General features: G+C 32.5%; 1 protein-coding gene across 14 annotated transcripts in view; it reads right to left on the bottom strand.

Annotated features, from left to right (window-relative positions):
• Window positions 1-2,908: 2,908 nt before the first annotated feature.
• TMEM161B (transmembrane protein 161B) overlaps window positions 2,909-20,854 on the bottom strand; it is a 76,039-nt gene continuing 58,093 nt past the window's right edge. For 9 of the 14 annotated variants that reach the window (XM_032276466.1, XM_032276476.1, XM_032276499.1 and 6 more), the window contains 7 exons: window positions 14,791-14,942; window positions 14,225-14,285; window positions 13,587-13,727; window positions 10,628-10,741; window positions 6,660-6,834; window positions 5,354-5,450; window positions 2,909-4,189 (listed from right to left, as the gene is read on the bottom strand). In XM_032276466.1, coding sequence (XP_032132357.1) covers window positions 3,912-4,189; window positions 5,354-5,450; window positions 6,660-6,834; window positions 10,628-10,741; window positions 13,587-13,727; window positions 14,225-14,285; window positions 14,791-14,942 — 1,018 coding nt within the window. In that variant the 3' untranslated portion in view covers window positions 2,909-3,911. The remainder of the gene's footprint in view (window positions 4,190-5,353; window positions 5,451-6,659; window positions 6,835-10,627; window positions 10,742-13,586; window positions 13,728-14,224; window positions 14,286-14,790; window positions 14,943-20,854) is intronic. The other 5 variants (XM_032276502.1, XM_032276504.1, XM_032276501.1 and 2 more) reach the window with 2 other exon arrangements.

The following is a 20,854-nucleotide window of genomic DNA, read 5'->3' as shown; positions in this document are numbered from 1 at the left end:
TAATGGGAGACAAAAAAAGATTTAAAAAATTAGGATGGAAAAATATACATTCTGATACATTAAAAATAGGCCTGTCTAACATGAATAGTTCATAGCTAAAAAAGGAGTCCAATGATAACAGAAGACAAACATAACAAAAGGCTCTACTTTTTATTTCCCCCCAAAAAGAAAACAAAAATGTGAAAATGTTTACCACTTTAAAGAAAGAAAAGGTTTACATTAGCTTTTGTTTTAATCCCAAGATATCATCAAGCAAGACATTAGCTTTTTGACCATCCTTAGTCCATATCAGAGTTTACATGGCATATAACAAGCTCAGCTCTAAAGCCAAAGTATGAACATATTAAGACGGATAGGAATTAAAAGATGAGATTGTACAACTATTCGAGACACTGGGTTCAAGCTCTAGTATCACTAGTGTGTTTAAATCTGATGCCTTAAGCCACCTAAATCTTTGTGAAGATAAAGTATGATCTGCATTCAAAAATCACTTAGTTTTTTTCAGCTGAATAAAGTCATATACCTTGATAGGCCATTTTCAATTATGTGATGGCTCAGAAACTGTGCATAAACTCAGAGAATGTTGAGATCTTGGGCTTCATAATACCGAGAATTTAATCTTTCATTTGAAAGGAAAAAACCTATCCAGTGAAGTTCCAATTATAGATTTCATAATGAATTCTATTTATTGCTTCCTGGACCTGTCAATTCCATTAATGGATGAATATCTCTTCTGAATCATAACTCGAGAAGAAATGCCACTATTTTACCAATGATATTTATATCAGAAACAATAAGACAATGAGCCCATTCTGCTTGCATGTATTGGTCGTTTCAGGCACATCAATTGGGATTCTGGGAGAAATACCAAATATAATAAAAATACACATGGATATTAAGATAAAATTATATGTTTTTCATTTCAGACAAATCAACAGGGGTAGGAAGAAGAAATATAACCCTGATTTTATAGTGCAATGGCTAGCAAGTGGGGGAGGAGGAAAGACAGGAATCAATAAATTGTCCAAATCATACAAATCATACAAAAGCAAGATTATAAGGGCAAACACATATAATAAAAATAACTGACTTTTGAAGCATATTATATTGACTAAAGTACAACATACAAAATAAAAGAATTCTACTGGTCTAATTTGGGGATATTAATATATTATTTGATTTACATGAAGTACAAACCTTTTTGCATTTAAAGAATGTAACTCTTGGTTCAAAGACAAATTGCATAAATAAACCAGTTAGTTCAAATTTGCTTTGAAAAGCAAGAAAACTAAACAAAACCTCTTACTTAAAATAATAATTGGTTTACCCAAACCAGAGTATAGAGTTCAGGTTTAAAAATAATGAATCAATAGAACCTTAGAAATACATATTATTCCATCCAATAATGAATTCTGTATCTTTTAACCCATATTACTCCACTGTACAATCTTTGAAACTCAAAATAATAACTTCAATTTTACTATTTAAAATGATTATAAATATCAGGTGAGATTCTTTTCTAGTCCATGTGAGAACTTTAAGATACAAAATAAATGTTAAATTTTGGTATCATCTTATAAAACAAATACATTTTGATGATCCTGATATATCTCAAAATGTATTTGAAATGCTTCTTTTGGAAATACACAAGAAATGTCATTAGGATATATTCACAATTCATTTCAGTCAAAGAGTTTTATCCAGCTTAAGCAGTTATTACTCAATTTTTAAATGGTTTATTTTATTTTAGATGAAGGGTGTACATGTGCATGTTTGCTAAATGGGTGTATTGCACAATGCTGAGGTCTGGGCTTTTAGTGAAACCATCAATCAAATAGTGAACATAGTATCCAACAGGTAGTGTTTCAACCCTCACCTCCTTCCCATCTCCACACTTTTGGAATCCCTAGTGTCTATTATTTCCATTTTTATGTCCATGTGTACTCACTGTTTAGCTCCTGCTTATAACAGAACATCTGGTATTTTATTTTCTGTTTCTGAGTTAGTTCACTTAGGATGATAGCCTCCAGCTTCATCCATGGTTGCTGCAAAGAACATGATTTCATTCTTTTTTATGGCTGCACAGTATTCTATGGTGTATATATGCCACATTTTCTTTATCCAGTCAACCTGTGATGGCCACGTAGGTTGACCCCATGACTTTGCTATTGTGAATATTGCTTCAAAAAACATACAAGTGCAGGTCTCTTTTTGATAAAATAATTCCCTTTCATTTGAACTGATACCTAATAGTAAAACTGTTCAGTCAAGTGGTAGTTTTAGTTGAGAAATCATCATATTGCATTCCATAGGAGGGGAACTAATTTACATCACCAGCAGTGTATAAGCATTCCTTGTCTTTTAAAACATCAGCTATTTCCAAAATACAGGAATTTGCTATATTAAAATTTCAAATGAATGTAAACCTTAAGCCCTGAAAGTTATAACAAAAGAAGGGTTTCAAATTTGCTTTCAATAGTAGTAACAACATTGACACATAAAGAAAGCCTCCTAAGAGTTATATAGAAAAGTATTTATTCATTTATTTAAAAAGAGAAAAAAAACACCCCTGTTTATCTCTTATACAGTTTAGAATCTTGGCCCTTCATTTTAAACTTTAGATGTAAAAAGCATCAAAAAGAATTTTGCTTTTTCATTTCCCTTGAATGTTTCATTCAAATTATCTCAATTTGTCCTGTAAAACAAAAATATTCTAGAAACTATAAATTCAAAACAAGTCCTATTTAACAAAGGCATACATGATACCTGTAGGCCTGGTCTGAGAGGGAAAGATTCTGATTTTTGGATATGACAGAAAAAGAATTTTAATTTGGGAGAAATCATTAAGCATTCATAACACTTTAAATATACTTACACATAGGCAACACAAATAAATTGCTTACTCTGCTGAACTTTCAAAATGTATTTTAATCTCATTCCAAAAGGAAATAAAATTTCTATATACAAGTACATCTCATTCAAATCACTTTTTAACATACATTCTGCAACTTAAAATATTATAAGGATTCAATATTTTCATCTTTTATAATCTCAATATATTATATATTTAATATATAATATATATACAATACATACAGGTAGTCAGCAGGTTTACAAAGTAATTTCTTCAAAGTCTGATCAGTATTGATAAATATCTTTAGACTATTAAAAGCAACCATTTAGGATGATAGAATAAAATAAAATATGGCAGGTCGAAACCTAATGGCAAGATTACAAGTGTTCATATGGCCAATCATTTTAAAAGAACTCTCAAGTTGGGTAGAGCATGTTTTAAAATAATACTCTTGCTACTCTCAAGCAGCAATAGTTGTAGCTATTAAGCATATTCATTTCCATTAAATTTAAAATAACTTTGCAGTTTTCTTTACTGTAATATACAGTAGCTATCTTTTCCTTTCTGTTGGATTTTATCATTTCAAGAGTAACTAATATATTACCAACAGAAGAGACTTTAGCCCCTTTCCCTCCCCTAAAGCATGGCTCAGTTTGAAGATTGTTCTACAGGCAGCCACCATGACTATCAACAGTACCGTAATACCATTAAAAGCAATCAATAACTAGAGTCACGTGAGATGTTTCAAAGACTGCTGGAGGTTTCTGTAAACCAAGGTAATCAGAAGTATTACCCTTGTAGATAGCCCTCTCATACGAGTAAATACAGAGTTAAAATTCCAATGCCACAGTGTAACAGTTAACAATCTATTTTGTAATTTTAAATATTATAACATTAATTCACCCTGAGAATACAGAGGACACATTTAATACAAAATATTCTGATATGTTTTTTTTTTCCTTTGTATTTGCTTTCTTCTGGTTTTCATCGGCCCTTCAAGGGCACAAATATTTGAATTTAAAGTGTGATTTGGATATGCTTTTTTGTCAACTGAGATTCATGCCACAGTCAGATATTGGTGATAGAAAAGCCCAAAAAGGCTTGTAGAAAAGAGGCAAGCAGCAATCCACCAGGTCAGAAAAGACAGAAGTCCTCGAAAAAGAAGAGGAGTAAAAATATTTTTTAAGCTGCTCAATGCCACTGTTATTTGTGTAACAGTTACTTTCATCTTCCCTTCAGCTGATGGTAATTCAGAGTAAACAGAATTGGAAAGTAGGCTATTATCCACTGGTAAGGTAGTGATGGATTCTGGATAAACACCCCAGGAATGATTACCTAGAAAATTGAAGACACAAAATTTGAAGAGTAAGTAATTCCAAAGCTTTTTATTAAAAACGAATCTTTACTATATTTGAAGTTAACAATAAGTTTAGTTTAGTGGCATAGTAAATCATGTTATGTTGAAAATAAAATAAAATAATAATCCTTCTAGATATGTAAATAATTAACCTATCTGGCCTCATCAGTAAAGGTACACATAAAAGCAAAACGTCTGACACACTTTTAATTAACTGCACTAAAAAAATAACAAAAACAACTTTCTCATTATATAAGAAATGAATCAGCTAACTCTACTGGAGTGACAGGGACAAATTCAATAACTTCTCAGAAATCTTTTCTACTTCTAGAATATCAACATAAATTTCTTTCTCAAAAACTATCTATGATTTCAATGTGAAGACCCATTAATAGCTTCCAGAAATTTTTTTCATTATATACTTTCTTACATTGGATAGGATATGAGTCACTTAATTTACAGCTGAACTACCTACCCTTTACATTCCATAGATTCTTGAAGGGCATTTATACCTATCATCAGGTCTATGACATCTACTAAGTCCATCCGCTCAAATAATATTTTTAGTTCTTTTGGGTTTCTTAAACCCCTACACGGCTTATTGTCTGATCCAAGCAAGGGGAAACGATGAATGCAATAGATATTTCTTGAATAACACCACATGCGGACTTGATAGCTTAGTGAAGAGACCGGTAGAACTTTGTTAGTTCACTGAGAAATCTTCACCTTTTCAATGTAAGTTATCTGAACTAGAACTTACCACAGCATTCTGTAATTTATGTAGATTTATAATCTCCTTGTAATAATTTCAATGTTAGGGAATAACAAAACCTTAAATCATTCTCTTATAACACAAAAGTAAGATCAACAGTGCTTACTAAAATTACTGGGCAAATTTGAGACTTAACCTTTAGTAAACAATTCTTGAAGATAAATCATAAAGTTGTAAAACCATGGGCCTGAGTTTTCAAAATGAAGATAATAAATCACCATCCACAGCTAAAACTTTCCCATGGTTCTTCTCACAACTTTTAAAGAGAGAAACAATTTTATGAGTTGCGTTTATTTGTTGGTGACCAAAAGCATTATTAATTAAAGGTAGAAAGTAAAAGATGCTTCCTAAGTTGCCAGGGAATGCCTACCTAGTGTTTTCAAAAGCAGAGTTGTGTGAAGCAGCATTACCAGAGGCGCCACATACTGCAGTGCAATGACACAAAGGTAATAAAAGACTCGAGCCACCTGCAACCAACAACATTCTTAAGTGTCTAATACAACTGACACATTAGGAGTGAATTAAAGTTTCATATAATTGTCAAACTGAAATGTTTAAAAAATAATCCTTTCATAAGAAGCAAGCTAAGTGTTAATAAGTTGTGCTTTATTATAAATGTCCCCAAAATGGCTTTGGAAAGGCTCAATTTGAAGACAAGTTTTTAGAATGTGAGAATATTAAAACAGATTCCTTAAAAATAATTCTTGATGTACATATATTGGAGAAAATAACAACTACAATTCAAATGGTATACATTTACTTATATTTCAAAGATAAAACAATATGCTTAAATCTGTAAGGACATCTACCTAAAACATCAAACTAAATAACAATAGTAGGCAGAGTCACATATGAGCAGAAATCCCTCACAAATAAGAACATTAAGTCCCCATTCTACACGAACATATTTGAAGTCAAACGATGGAAAATATAAAAATACATAAAAGGTAAAACAGCAAAAAGTTGTTTAAATCTTAATAAATGTCCCTAACTATGGAGGTGAATCAAAAACTGAAGCTGGTTGGACGTAGTGGCTCATGCCTGTAATCCCAGTACTTTGACAGGTGATGCAGAAGGATTTCTTGAGCCCAGGAGTTCAACATGAGCCTGGGCTACATAGAGAGACCCTGTCTCTACAAAAAATAAAATAACAATAATAAAACAAGGGAGCTAAAACCACCTCTCTAAAAATAAAGATACAATCAGGTTATTGGTCCACTATACTGGCAGATGGATTCCTTGTTCTTTCCTTCTCTGGAAGCCCCAAATAAATTTAGTTCTTATACAACATGTTAAAGTACATGGAGTAATATTAAAATGAATAAATTTAGCTACTAAAAGTATTTCCTACTCTTTAAGTCTTAAAGTCTGGACAATATGTTATAATGTCTTTCAAATCAGAGGGGTCCCATTCAGCAATATTAGGCATAACACAGCTTTGTACCACCCACTGTATGACACAAAACACTTAAGGCAGGAAGAGGAATTAAGAACCCTTCTTCACTTGGTACCAAAATTAGATCAAGGTCTCTGATATCTGTCAGCTTAAAATTGTTCTGTTTATTTACAATAAGAATATGAAGGGTTGAAATACTATCTAATAAAGAAAACCAATTTTTTTTTTTTTTCAGTGTGGTTTTTACTATTTTTCATTTTGACTAGGGTATAAAACTTACCATTTTCTGTAGCTCAACTGTACTTATTCGCCCTGCTTCTTTCTTCATCTGATCCACACATTTTTGGGCTAAATTTAAATAAGCTTGCAGGTGACTACGCATCATGGCCAACCGCAAAGCACACAGCAGGATTATTAACCAGAGTCGCAGAGTATCGAATGTGGCTTCTGTCATTCTACAGATCAAAAAGTTGATATGGTGCTCTCAAAGACAACAATATGCTGGCATGCTCGTTATAAGTTAATGCTCACCATATAAGAAATCTATACTTAGCAACAATTAGAGACATAAAAGAATCTCACTTTGCCATAGACTTATCTGTATGACACTTTCACACGAATAATAGAACCAGACAAATGTGTCATGAAAGCATAAGAAGTTAACAGGTATCTAGAAGAAAAAAGTAGAGCAACACATGAGATTCTTTTCTATATACCCTCCTCCATGGATAAAAATTGGCTGTGACATGAAAAGAGAAGTTGGGTGGTCTTAAACTGGTGAGTAGGGGAAAGAAAGAAAACTGCAGGGATTGCCTACAGGATGAATCAAGTCAATCACCCATCATCATTGGGTACAGCTTTGCCTGATCATAAACATAATTGGATGGGATCTTTTACTCTGCTGAGCTTTTACTTGGAACCACTGGAAAATCAAAAATTTTGACATATTATGAAGAAATCAGATGCCTAAGATTCCTCTACAACAATTCATTTAACTTGCTATGCACTGAAGCTGGCTCAGCTCTGAGCAATTCCTCAAGGCTAAGGTTAGCATTCCAGGTGAAAATATGTGATCTAAGGACATCTTTTCAGAAACCAGATCACTGGTGAGGGTTCCTTAAAGAATTTCAGAAACAAGAGATAACTTATGATGTCCTTTTGGTATTTAATGTTTTTTAAAGACTATGGGTTTCTGCTCTGATGAAGAACTACATTGCAAGTAATTTGAATGTAGTGACTAGACCATCCTTGGCAACTAGTCTAATATCTAGCACCTATCAGGCACTTAATACGACTGTTGCAATGCATAGACTGAGTTGCCAGAAAAAACCTGGAACTCAGAAGGGTCTCCATGAAATTCTTAAGAACATGAGGGTAGAATGGACGCATATAAAGAAGAACAAATGGGAAAACATTAAAAGAAAAAAAAACCTTGGAACTAAAACTACAATATAGGAAAATCTGAAGTGTAAATTTTGTTCCATCTGTTTATAAAATGGAGGTAAGACATGGGGATTAGACAAAGGCTTTACTATATATACTCTCTCATTTCTTTTTATTAAGTCATGAGGGTACATGGACATAAAATTCCAATGGAAAAGCACTGTTGGCTAAGAAAGATAAAGGCATAACATTTTATCAACATGTTTCCACTACAATGAAATTAAGGAGCCATCACGTGAGAGTGACATACGTAACACACAAGCCTACCCACAGCCTTGAACCTTTCCTGGGGACCTATAAACAACACTGTGTTCCCTGGAGTTGAGCAACAAGAGCAACTGACTGGGAGCAGCCTGAAGACAGATTTCAAAGCCTTTGAGGATAACACATAATGTGAATGAAAGGAACAGAACAAGGTAGTGAAGCAGAAAATTATTTGTTCAGTTTATGAGGGCAGGATTTAGGATAATAGTCATTAAATGGTACTTTCTAATTAGATTATTAAAGTAACATAAATATCTGATAAGTTGATCTGATAGAGTGTTTCAAGAAGGAGCATGAGGAGAGGGCTTAAAGTATATATGTAAAGAATAGGCAGAAGAAATTATCCTAAATTCCTGATGCCATTCTAAGCTTTCTTGTATATGTTCTCTGTGTTCTTTTTATGAGGTTATGAGCACACATGGACTCTGTTTACCAATATTTTATTTTGTCAATACTTTATCAGAACACATGATAGATTCAACTATACATTTCTGGGTTGAAACTACGTTGTACCATGTTTTTTGCTTCTGATTACACAGACCTTTCAACAAATTTGTCTATGTGACAGAAAAAAACTTGTCACTTCATTTTTCCTTCACCCCACTCTCTTTGATGGGCAGCCATTTTTTTTTCCACAATCTACCATATGCGCTTTAGATTTTTAACAAAAATTAAAACTGCCTGTCTAATCACTTAATCATAAATTCAAATTAAAGAAGAATAAAAGAGAGCAGAGGTAAGGCTAATTTTATTTGAAACGTTTATGAAACAGGTTGGAAATGGGGATGGGACAAAGGGGGAAAAAGCACAGAAAGAGAACATCGGGTCTTTATGTACAAACAACATTTTTCCTATAATTTAATATGCACACAAGGGAAAAGTTCCTTATTCCCATTTCCACTAAATTAAGTATTCACTACTAATAAATCCACATGAAGTTTAATTAGGCTGGAAGTGGGAACTGAATGTTAGTATAAGTACCAAGTGTTTTATGTATATCAGTTCTGGCTCAACAACTTCAGTCAAATTATTTAACTTCTGAGTCTGTTATTCCATCTATAAAATGGGATGAAAACAGCAACAAATGGACAATTACCATAAGAAGACAATATGTAAAGTATCAAGATTTCACATAACTGGTATGTGATAAGTGTATCATAAATGGTAGTTTCCTTATTTTCTCTATTTAACTAAGGCAAATATAAATTAGAGAACATAATTACAGGAATATGAAATCCAGTTTTCACGACCAAATTTCAAGGAAGGATTGGGAATGCTTTCAGTATCTTAAGACATGAATTAGAAGTTTCTCTGAGATTTTATCTAAAGCCCTAGGATCCTTTGAATTACTTTTCAATACTGAGGAAACCTGTCTAGGTAAAATTACCATTAAGGTAATTAGTTGTGTGTTGGGGGGAAACATTACTTTTTCACTGGCTATTTCCCTGGTTCAATAGGATTAACTCTAAAAAGAAAAATTATCATTGTCATCAGTGATTTTATATGTACACCAGGATCTAAAAGAAGTATACAATATAAAATGTACACTGCAGAGTCAATGACTAGGCAAGTATTTCTATTTTAATTCTGATGAGGTAAAGCAGTGAAAAGAACATTTATTAAGCACTTAATTCCAGCTGGTTGCATTACACGTGTTCTTTTATTTAATTCCAATGATAACCTTGTGAGGTAGATAAAATTATCTTTATTTTCCAGATGGGGAAACAGAGGCTCAGTGAAGTTAAATAATCTGTCTCAAGTGAAGGTGTTAGTAAGTAGGAGAGCTGGAGTTTGAACCAGTTCTCTCTGAACCTTCCTATTACTCTAACAGTTCTACAAGGCTAACATATCAAGTCTAGCTATTAATGCCTATTAATAAACTGTTTCTGTTTCCTCACCATCTTCTTCTGCTAAAATGCAGTTGCCTAATTAGAGAAATATAAACTAGTATTAGATAATAATATTAAGACATTATTTTTAATTTTGTTGGGTACAATAATATTGTTATGTAGAGAAGTATCCTTATTTTTTTTTTTTTTTAGAGATGCAAACAAAAGTACTGAGGGATAAAACTTATGCCTCTAATGTACTTCAAAAATGCTTTATCAAAAAACAAAACAAAAAGAATTGATGAAACAAATATGGAAAATGTTAACAACTGTCAAATATAGGGGCTGAGTATATGAGTTTCCATTTATACTACCTTTTTTCTCCATAATTTTCATAAAAAAAAGAACTTCAGAAGGTATCTAAACAATAGGCACAATGACAACAGAAAAATGACGACTGGACGTAAAGAAGAGAAAAAACAAGTGTACAAGACAATATTTGTGCAAGGTAATAATCATTAACATTAACACAGATCACAAAAATGTTAAGTGATGGTCTGTAGTTTCAATTTTATAACACATCTTTTAGCATTTCTATTAATGTCTGAAAAATACAGTGTCCTGATTTTATCACTGAAAAACAAATACAGTAAATAACATTTAGGAAAGCAGTTCTGATGATAAAAATTAGCCCTCAAATGCTCATACTTACAAAGGGATACTTTCTTTACCCAATGGTGGGTTCATAATGTAGTCTTTGGTGATTGGCTTTACCCAGAGCAGAACCATAAATAAAGGTGCCAAAAAGTTGATATGAAGTAATGTTCTGAAAGTATGTAAGAAATAAATATAAAAATTAAGAAACAGCATGTGCTAATAAACTACAGAAACTCGGGTCTTACTAAAACGGAGGTAGGAACTAATTTGCAGTATTCTACTACTTACGGGAAAACTATCATCATCATTTTATACTTATCATATTATCATTTAACATTGATTTGAGTCTGTGAGAAACTATGTCATTATCTTAATTTTTCAAATGAGAACATTTAGATATAGAAAAGTTAAATGACTTGTTCATGGCAATAACAGAGCAGAGGTAAACATAGGACTAAAATTCAGATTTGTTCACTTCTATTTTAGTGTTCTTTAATAATCCCGTACTTTATTCCTGATTCAATAAGCAGGTATTTAATGATTATACCTTTATATAGTCAATGAATCTAATGGATTTTCAGTACAGGAGAGCCATCTGATACTTTTTAGTGTAACTGAAACAAAGTACCTCCTCATTATCTACAAGTAAATGCCAGTAATTAGTCATGTCCGTAATACTAGAAGGCACATGGCAGATGGAACCTATGGTAAAACCTGCAACTAAGGAACCTTTCAAGTGTAATGATCATGTATAATTTTAAATTTCCATTGTTAAAATCATAAGTGATTCCACATTTTAATTTCTTTTTGAATGATTATGAACACACTTGAAATAATTTCTCTATCCTATATATATACACATACCAAAAAAATTTTCGTTATTCCTGACAAGTCAATATACCTAATACAGGAAAGGTTTCAGGTCTGCCTTACAAATTCATTGTTAATTAATTGTCCAAGTTTGAATCCTAAAGAGACAGATGGCTGGCGAAAATTTTTCTTATTTTAGAAAATAGGCGAATTTTAGTAATGATTTCACAGTTATATGCATATGTTCAAACTCATCAAATTGTATACATTAAATATGTGCAGTTTTGTATATCAATTATACATCAATAAAGTGGCTTTGTAAAGTAAAAAAAAAAAAAGAAAATAGGCGAATTCTTCAGATACTTTATTATCATAAACTGCTTTCATTATCAACCACACTTAACAGCTAAACTGGAGGGTTCAAATTACACACAAACATCATATTTTAAAGTATCACTACACAGGCAAATGACAGTGATCTGTGTGAGGAAACAGGGCTGGATCAGGAAGCCAGGAACACCTGACAGGGAAAGGTAGAACTCCTGCCCTAACCTCTGATAGAAAAACAGGTCCTAGTGCCTGGCCATGAGGGTGAAGTGCATGCTGCTCTTTGTGCCAGTCATGTTAACTCTCACAACAGAACTAGCTTGCCCACACCCTTGTATCAAGGCAGAGTGCTACAACACAATGAGGGGCTGCAATAAACTGAAAATAAAATAAAACCCCAAATCCCTAAAGGAAAAAAATCTTAAAATGAAGCCACATTTTACTAAAAAGGACACTAAAATGTACACTCCACGCCCAACCACCACTAAATGCTTTAAATGTTTTTATAAAGTGATTCTTTCATCCCACAGCCTGGATAAACCATCGGATGTGGGGGAAGAAAGAAGTAGTATTAGGTATGCAGTGTTGCTAGGGAACACTCTAGTATCAAGGAGCAGCCCACAGCGGTTTCAGTAGCTTGTGAAGGGCTCCCCTCCACCCACCCTTTTCAGCTTATTTAAATCATAACACTGGGGTTAGTGGACTGAAGTGTGTGTGTAGAGAGAAGGGGGAGAACCAGGTTTTGTCTTAAAAGAAGCCATTAGAAAGACGGGTGGTGGGAGAAAAGCAGGATGTAGCCAAAAGCATGCTGAGTAAAAGGAGGAAAAAAAAAAAAAGAGGTTATGAAGGAGTGTGTAGTGGGGGGTGACAATAAGTAAACACACGTACAAAGCATTTATGTAGAAAAATGGAAGTGAGGTGAAAAAAAAGACAGTCAAAATTAAAGGAAAACGACATAGGTAAGAGAGTTAAGAATGTGAAAAGACTAAAGAATCAGCATCATTAAAAATAGGTTTTAAAGAACAGAAATGTTAGGAAATAAGATCACCCAGAGAAACTTAATGATTATAAATATACATATCAAAACAAAATATTCTCAAGTTGGGCTTCTACTGCAAAACAAAACGATGAGACAGGAACTTTGTTCTGAATATAAGTTGACGTAGATATTGGCCTGTCTTTCTGCCAAGATGTCTACATCAACAAAAAAAATCTGTGACAACCACAAAGAATATAGTAAATGGGCTTTGAACTACATATAAAGATGGAATATCACTTCTTCAAACTAACATAGAGTTTTAGAACTATAATAGAATTTGGTAGTTAGAAGTAATGTATAATATGTAACATTGTATAGTATTAATCCCAAAATAAAAAGATATATTATTTTAATAAGAGCCTAATAAGCAGATAAATAACATAAGGAAAACAAACATCTCATGTATACAACTTGTAGTTTTGAAATGTTTTTAAATAAAATTTTACATTAAAAAGTTAATTTAAATATATTTATATAAAAATTTAAACAATATTTTAAATCAAAATGATCTGATTTTTCTAAGGGAAATTTCTATAGATCCTGTTTAGTTATAGAGATTGCAATAGAAGCCCCTGAATGAGAAAGAACATAAATTTTGATACTTTCATTTTAACAGGTAAGACAAATTTAGTAATCGATGTATCTTTTTAAATATATGACAAAATTTAGAAGCAAATAAAAGAAATTGCTTATAGTTGAAAGAGGAAGTAGTGTGACATCAAATGGTTATTTATTAATTTTCAATACAATAATTTATGATTACATTACAATAATATACCTTCATTAAGATGAAAAACATATATTTATCTGCATGTGCTTATGTACATTTTCCGCTTACTGTGTAATTTTTTCTGTTGCCAAATTCAGGGCATCCAGATGCATTTGAGCCAGCCGTAATCCAGGAAATGTCAAAAAAGCCCCAATGAGTGAACAGAAAATAGCCAGGAAAAATTTGAAAGTAAGTTTTGAAACAGGACTCCTAAAAATAAAATTTTTTAAAAAGCTGATAAATATTTATAATTAACTTTCAAAGAATTTCCTTTCTTCTAATAAATTATCTTACAAATCACAATAATAGTAAAACAAAGCAAATTTCTACAAAAAGATTGCTATTATTCAAGTATCTATAATGGATTCTGGTGAACTGTAAACTAAACTAGGTATCCCTTTAGTCATAATCACAACAACCTAACCTACACATTCAACAGGGAATTGACATATGACTTGGATATAAATTTAATCTCTGGAGGGAGAAGAATTAAAGAAATGCAAATTTACATATGAATTCTATGAAAGATACTAATTTTATATAACATTTTTATAATTCTATATAAAAATTATGAATAAGGATATTTCTAGAAGTAACAGTCCAACTTAAAACTCTACTACTTTAAAACAACTATTTATAGTAAATACTGCTTTATTAAAAATAGAAAATGTTAAATTTAAATAATGCTTAATTTTTCCAAAACTTACTGAGATTCTAAACCTTGCTTTTCAAGAAACTGCATCGCACTGTCTGAAAAATTTGTAAACCCTGTAAGGAAAAAAAAAGATTACTCTTATCACAGATGTGAAACAGAATCTTTCTGTGGAAATAAAATGCTAGAAAACAGAGCATCTTAAAGTTTGAAGTGACTAGCTTAGCTCTTTCATGTGTTAATTAGTATGCCATAATGCAATAAAATTTGGTTATTAGCAAGAACAGTCTTTGAAAACATCCCTTTGATATTTGTACATTCCATGAGTGTGCATAAAATTTGCATTAATTCTTTAACTATGTGAGTAAACTTTAGCATTACAGAAGCTTATTTAACTGTAAGGAAAAAATGAGACAGTATTATTGGAAAAATCAATTAAAAACTTAACTAAAACAAAAGCAAAAAAAGATCTTAATTAAGAATAATAAAGGTTAATTACTTACAGCATTAGAGTATATACTTCAAACTTAATTTTAAGTATTTATCAGATATATACTGAGGTCAAAAATATTAACACTAGATAAAGCAAAGTTGATTTTTAAAGTTGTATGAAACTAGTACCTGTTTCAAGTCCAAATTCCAGATAATTTTCTGTTACAATCAACACTGCCATTGCTTTGACAAAGAAAAAAAATCCAAAGGTGACACAAATAGATCTTTCACCACCATCTTCTACTTTAAAATAGTGTGTAGTTAATGAAAATAGAACTTTGCTGCAGAAAGAAAAGTTCAGGAAAAACCACAATAACTTTATGGGAGCTATACACAATGATCTTTATAGGATCTGATTCCAATAAAATTTGACTACATTTATTTTGATTCTACAGTGTGCTGATCTACAAGGCACTCTTTAAAGGACCTGAAAATCTAACAAAAATCTAAAGAGTCTTCTGGAAAATAAGACATAAAAACAAAGCGAATCTAAGTGTTGATAACATTTTTAAATTAAGGAAAAGAGCGTCCACAGACTAAGCTGTAGCTAGGGAATGTATTTCTAGTTTATCTGACTCAAATTTTACTAGAAGATTATTTCAAGATTTTTATGCAGTATGTTCTCAGTGACATGAAAAGCCAGGGTAGAGGCTTTTCTTGAGAACTATCTTTATTAGGCATGTCTGTTAAACCAGTTTACATTTATAATTAAACACATAACACAAGACTTATCTATAATAATCCAATAAGTTAAAATTTGAGAATTTTACTAATACCTATTGTTGATCTGTGGTATGAAACTGAGATCACATTATTATTAAACAAAAATCTTTAGAGAAAACAAGTTCCAACTGAGTATTCAAAAACAGCCAAAGTTTCCACATGTTCACCTATTAAAATATACTGAAGAGATTATCTTATCTCAACCACCCCAACACACACAAAAATTGATTCAATCAAAATTAAATCAGTGCATGGCCCAAAGCTGGAACTCCGATCTCCATTACACAGCAAAGAGTTCTCCTTGAAATCACAAAACAAACAAAATAAGGCACTGGCAAACAAACCTAGAAAAGCAACCTTTACATAAACTTTATGTCAAGCATGGAAAATAACAGCTATCATTTAGTACTTGCCATGTGCTGGGCATTACCAATTAACTTTTAATTCTTACATTAACCACATTATTATTGCTACTTTATAGATATTTTTAAAAACTCAGAAACAACAACAACAATGTGGGCCGGGGCGGTGGCTCATACCTGTAATCCCAGCACTTTGAGAGGTCAAGGTGGGTGGATCATCTGAGGTCAGGAGTTCAAGGCCAGCCTGACCAACATGGCAAAACCCCCTCTACTAAAAATACAACAGCCAGGGTGGCACACACCTGTAATCCCAGCTACCTAGGAAGCTGAGGCAGGAGAATCACTTGAACCTGGGAGGTGAAGGTTGCAGTGAGCCAAGACTGCACCACTACACGCCAGACTGGGCAACAAAAGTCAAACTCCGTCTCAGAAAAAAAAAAAAAAAAAATCTGTGGCTGTGAGGCAAACGTAAAAACCTCAAAATCACAGCTAGTTTGGAGGAAGTTGAGATTTAAAACTAGACCGTCTGGATCTAGAATGTGTGGGCTTAACAATTGATTATATTGCCTCTAAAAAACTCTACAGAGCACCTAAGCAAATGTACATTTAGCAGTAACACATGAAAATTTTCAAAACAGAACTGCCTTGACAGAAGTAAAGAATTAAAACATTCTCATAATCAGAAGAATCCTTATTCAGGAAGGGTTGGACAAAAATAAGAACTCATTGCTTCTTAACAGGGTGTTGTCTTTTGTTGAGCTATTTAAAAATGGTTAATATAGTCATTAATGCTTTCCTATTCTTATGGTAAGTAGGGTACTGGATAATAATGTAGAGTTACAGCTGCTCCAGCTACGGGCATGTACCTCAAAGTAAACCAACCTGAAGATAATGAGAAGAACTTTTTGACATTGTTCAAGCGGAACTTGAAGTAACTCTCTACTAGAATGTAAACTCTAAGAGATCAAGAATTCTTGTCTCTTGTTTATTGCTATAGTCAGACTACCAAGAACAGTGCCTGGCACATAATAGGTGCTCAAGCAATAAGGAAATCTTGCCATAGAAATATTTTACACAGTTTAGGTAAGCTGAAATGGTATTAATTCTCTGCTTTAATCATTAACCAGAAGTTTTGAATAACAACACTTTCCCTCAGATAATTTACTTGAAGGCCAAAACAATCAATCAACTTCTTTAGAAAAAGTTCTAGTCTGAGACCTGTTTTTATTGGCGATAAAGTGAAAATTATTTATTACTTATCTTTGTAAATATAAAGTATTTTCTGGGTTTTATAAAGGTTAAGACTTTGTTTTCCTAAGGCTTACAAGTGGCTAGTGTCCCTTTAAAGTGAAAATTATTTATTCCTCATCTTTGTAAATATAAAGTATTTTCTGGGTTTTATAAAGGTTAAGACTTTGTTTTTCTAAGGCTTACAAGTGGCTAGTGTCCCTTTAAAATGTAAAAACAAACACTAAGTCTAGGAACAGCCAATCTTTACCCACCTATTCCTGGGACAACCAGACCCTCAGAATAATGAGTGATAGAAAATATACCCCTTTCACACAAATCTCTGTTTTTTCCCTCAAATACCATGATTCAAGATAAATAAAATACTTTCTCAACTTTGTTTTCCTAATTATTTATTTGGTAATAGCATTATTTTCTTTGAAAAAGTATGGTCTTACATGCTACCTTATAGATCAAATCAACTTTCATGGGCTAACCTGGGTAGGGATAGGAACATCATATATAGATAGCATTATTTCTCTAAGAAAGGATTATTTTATTTGCAAGCATTTCATAAGACAATCCACATTAAGTTGGAGTTACTATCTAAAAATTACTGTACTAGGAACTGATTTCAATTTTTTAATATATCTCTTTATGGACTATTATAAAGCTATTACTTATAATACTGTTATTTTGTAAATTAAGTACCAATTTATTTCTAAGACAATACGAAATCAGATAATGAAAGCTAGATGATAACCCCTGAACTTTCTGATTAAAAAGACCACTGCATGTTAACATATTTGCTATAATAAAAATATGATTTAGGACCTGAAAATACTTATGTAGAGCTTCAGCATACACATTCTAAAGACATTTATTTACCAGTAGGTTATTTTCATTCCAACTGTCTTCTTACATTCACCATAACTCAAGATTACATATAATGGCCAAGTATTTGAACAATTCTCTTCTTTAATGTAATATGTAAAAATACTTCACAACAAATGTCATACTGCCCCCAAATATTCAACACCCTCTTGCTAAATTTAACTGTAATACTCTGGTTACAGAGTAAAAAGAAATCTGAAACTCTACTGAAGTTAAAAAAAAAAAAAAAAAAAGCTAATCTACATAACAGACAGTTTGTACAGGGTATTTAGCATTACGGGAAAGAGAAAGCTAAATTATTTTTATAACAAGGAATATAAATCTTCATGTCTATAAACTTGCAAAACCAACAATCTCTGTATGGTATAAAGAGTAATATTTACATTCAAGTTCTTATTTAGCAATGATGCAGTATTTGGTGATGTTTCCATGTGTCACTCCTTCAAAATTCTTTCTAAAATCACCTAACATTATTTTACAAACTTTAACTAAACATATTTGTCAATCTTCTCCCTAGTTTGGCCAACAACTACAAATATTCATTTATAAACATTAAAAGCATACTGAGACACTGCAGAAGTATTCTGTAATATCAAGGTTAAGCAGGATTGTCAAATTTATAGGATGCCAATTTCAATTAAGACGATTAATGGGAGTTTCACAAAAGCACATTTAGTTTCCATGTCATTCTAAGAAAAAATTGTGAATTTTTATAACTTTCTACCACTTAATTGCATACAATCTACCACTATTCTTTTCTCTTTCTATAGGAACATCATTCATTTATGCTCTTATCTTACAGACAAACATTGGCAGTCTATAGCTGCAGTAAAAAGACTTTCTAAAAAAGGAGAGAGAGCCTGTAGTCCTGGCTACTTGGGAGAGTGAGGTGGGAGGATCAATATTCAAGTCTGGGAGGTTATGGTTGCAGTAAGCCATGACTACGCTACTGCACTCCAGCCTGGCAAGAGAAACACTGACTCAAAAATATAAAACAAAATAAAATTAGAAAGACTATCCTAGTATTGCAATACTAGGATCCTAATAGTTATCAACAGTCTCCAGCTAGGGAACATATAGGTAGGACCTGCCCTATCATCAATGCAAACCCATCTGATTGGGTAAAACTAAATTGTTTGTAATGAAAACACACTTCTGATAGGAGCCAGCTATATCTGCTAGGCAGAAAAAAGGTAAAAAAGCATTCATCTAAACTGTCCCACATAATCTAAACCTTGGAATAATTTTATAATTAACCAAAGTAATACATATACTATAGTTTAACTTTACATTATTATTTGAGGTAGTTTAATCAATAAAGAAAAACTACAAAATTAGGACCTCCTTGTTTAAACTTTCTAACTTCTCATCTCCTCATAGGAGAAAACAAAGCATTATCCATAGAACACTCTAGTACACAACTAGTTTTAAAATTGTGCAATTTTTAAAGCATAACCTCACTATATTTATGATTAGTAAGAGAGGGTAATCATTTAGTAATAGTGTTGAGACTGTGGTGGCTCATGCCTGTAATCTCAGCACTTTGGGAGGCTGAGGCAGGGGGATCACCTGAGGTCAGGAGTTTGATACCAGCCTGGCCAACATGGTGAAACCCCATCTATACTAAAAATATAAAACTTAGCTGGACATGCTGGTACACACCTGTTATTCTAGCTACTCAAGAGGATGAGGCAGGAGAATCGCTTGAACCCCGAAGGTGTAGGTTGCAGTGACCTGAGATCATACCACTGCACTCTAGCCTGGATGCAGTGAGACTCCATCTCAAAAAAAAAAAAAAAAAAAAAAAAAAAAGTAATAGTGTTGAAGGCCAGATTAAGTGTGAAAAAGATGAAAGCAAATGATAAAGAACAAAAGATCTGATTTTAAATAAACAGGACTACAAAGCATTTTTCCACACAAATTGTAGTTTTTCTTTTAAAATTAGAACTGGGCGGCCCATCAATGATAGACTGGATAAAGAAAATGTGGCACATATACACCATGGAATACTATGAAGCCATAAAAAAGATGAGTTCACGTCCTTTGCAGGGACATGGATGAAGGTGGAAGCCATCATTCTTTGCAAACTGACACAAGAACAGAAAACCAAACACCACATGTTCTCACTCATAAGTGGGTATTGAACAATGAGAACACATGGACACAGGGAGGGGAACATCACACACCAGTTCGTGTTGTGGGGTGGGGGAGATAGGGGAGGGATAGCAGGGAGTGAGGGGATTAGAGAGAGAGAACATTAGCAGAAATGCCTAATGTAGATGACGGAGCATGGATGCAGCAAACCACCATGGCATGTGTATACCTATGTAACAATTCTGAATGAACTGCACATGTACCCCAGAACTTAAAAAGTATTAACAAATAAAATAAAAAATAATAAAGATACAAATAAAAGTGGCAATATACACATTTGCAACAATAAATGATATCAATCTCCTATACTGAAAAAAAAGTAGAAAATCTGATCGACTTTTTTTTTTTAAGTTAGGGAAAATTTTACGTCTTAGAAACTTTATCTCAACTTCAACATTTAAGGCATAATTTATGGAACACAAAACACTATTTAAGAGTGTTTAGAATACAGATGCTCAAATTTTCACTCCAGGATATTCAGAATTACATGTTATTTATTCGTCTCTTCTCCAAAACAAAACAAACAAACAGACGAACAAGAACCCAAAGCCAGTGGTTTATTTTACTGGTATGGGTTGAGTACCCCTTATCTGAAAGGAACCAGGTGTTTCTGATTTTAAAATATTTGCATGTATATAATATCTTGGGAATGGGACTCCCAAATTCTAAACATGAAATTCATTTATGTTTCATATATCTCTTATACACACAGTCTGAAGGTAATTTTATACAATATTTTTAATAATTCTGTGCATGAAAAAAAAATTGACTACATTTTAACTGCAATCTCTCACATGGGGCCAGGTGTAAAGTTTTCTACTTCTGGTGTCATG

Source organism: Sapajus apella, unplaced genomic scaffold (assembly GCF_009761245.1).
Source record: "Sapajus apella isolate SASKATOON/1434 unplaced genomic scaffold, GSC_monkey_1.0 scaffold1, whole genome shotgun sequence".
Taxonomy (NCBI): Eukaryota; Metazoa; Chordata; class Mammalia; order Primates; family Cebidae; genus Sapajus; species Sapajus apella.
The sequence above is the reverse complement of the archived record's forward strand: the minus strand, read 5'-3'. Positions and strand labels throughout refer to the sequence as shown.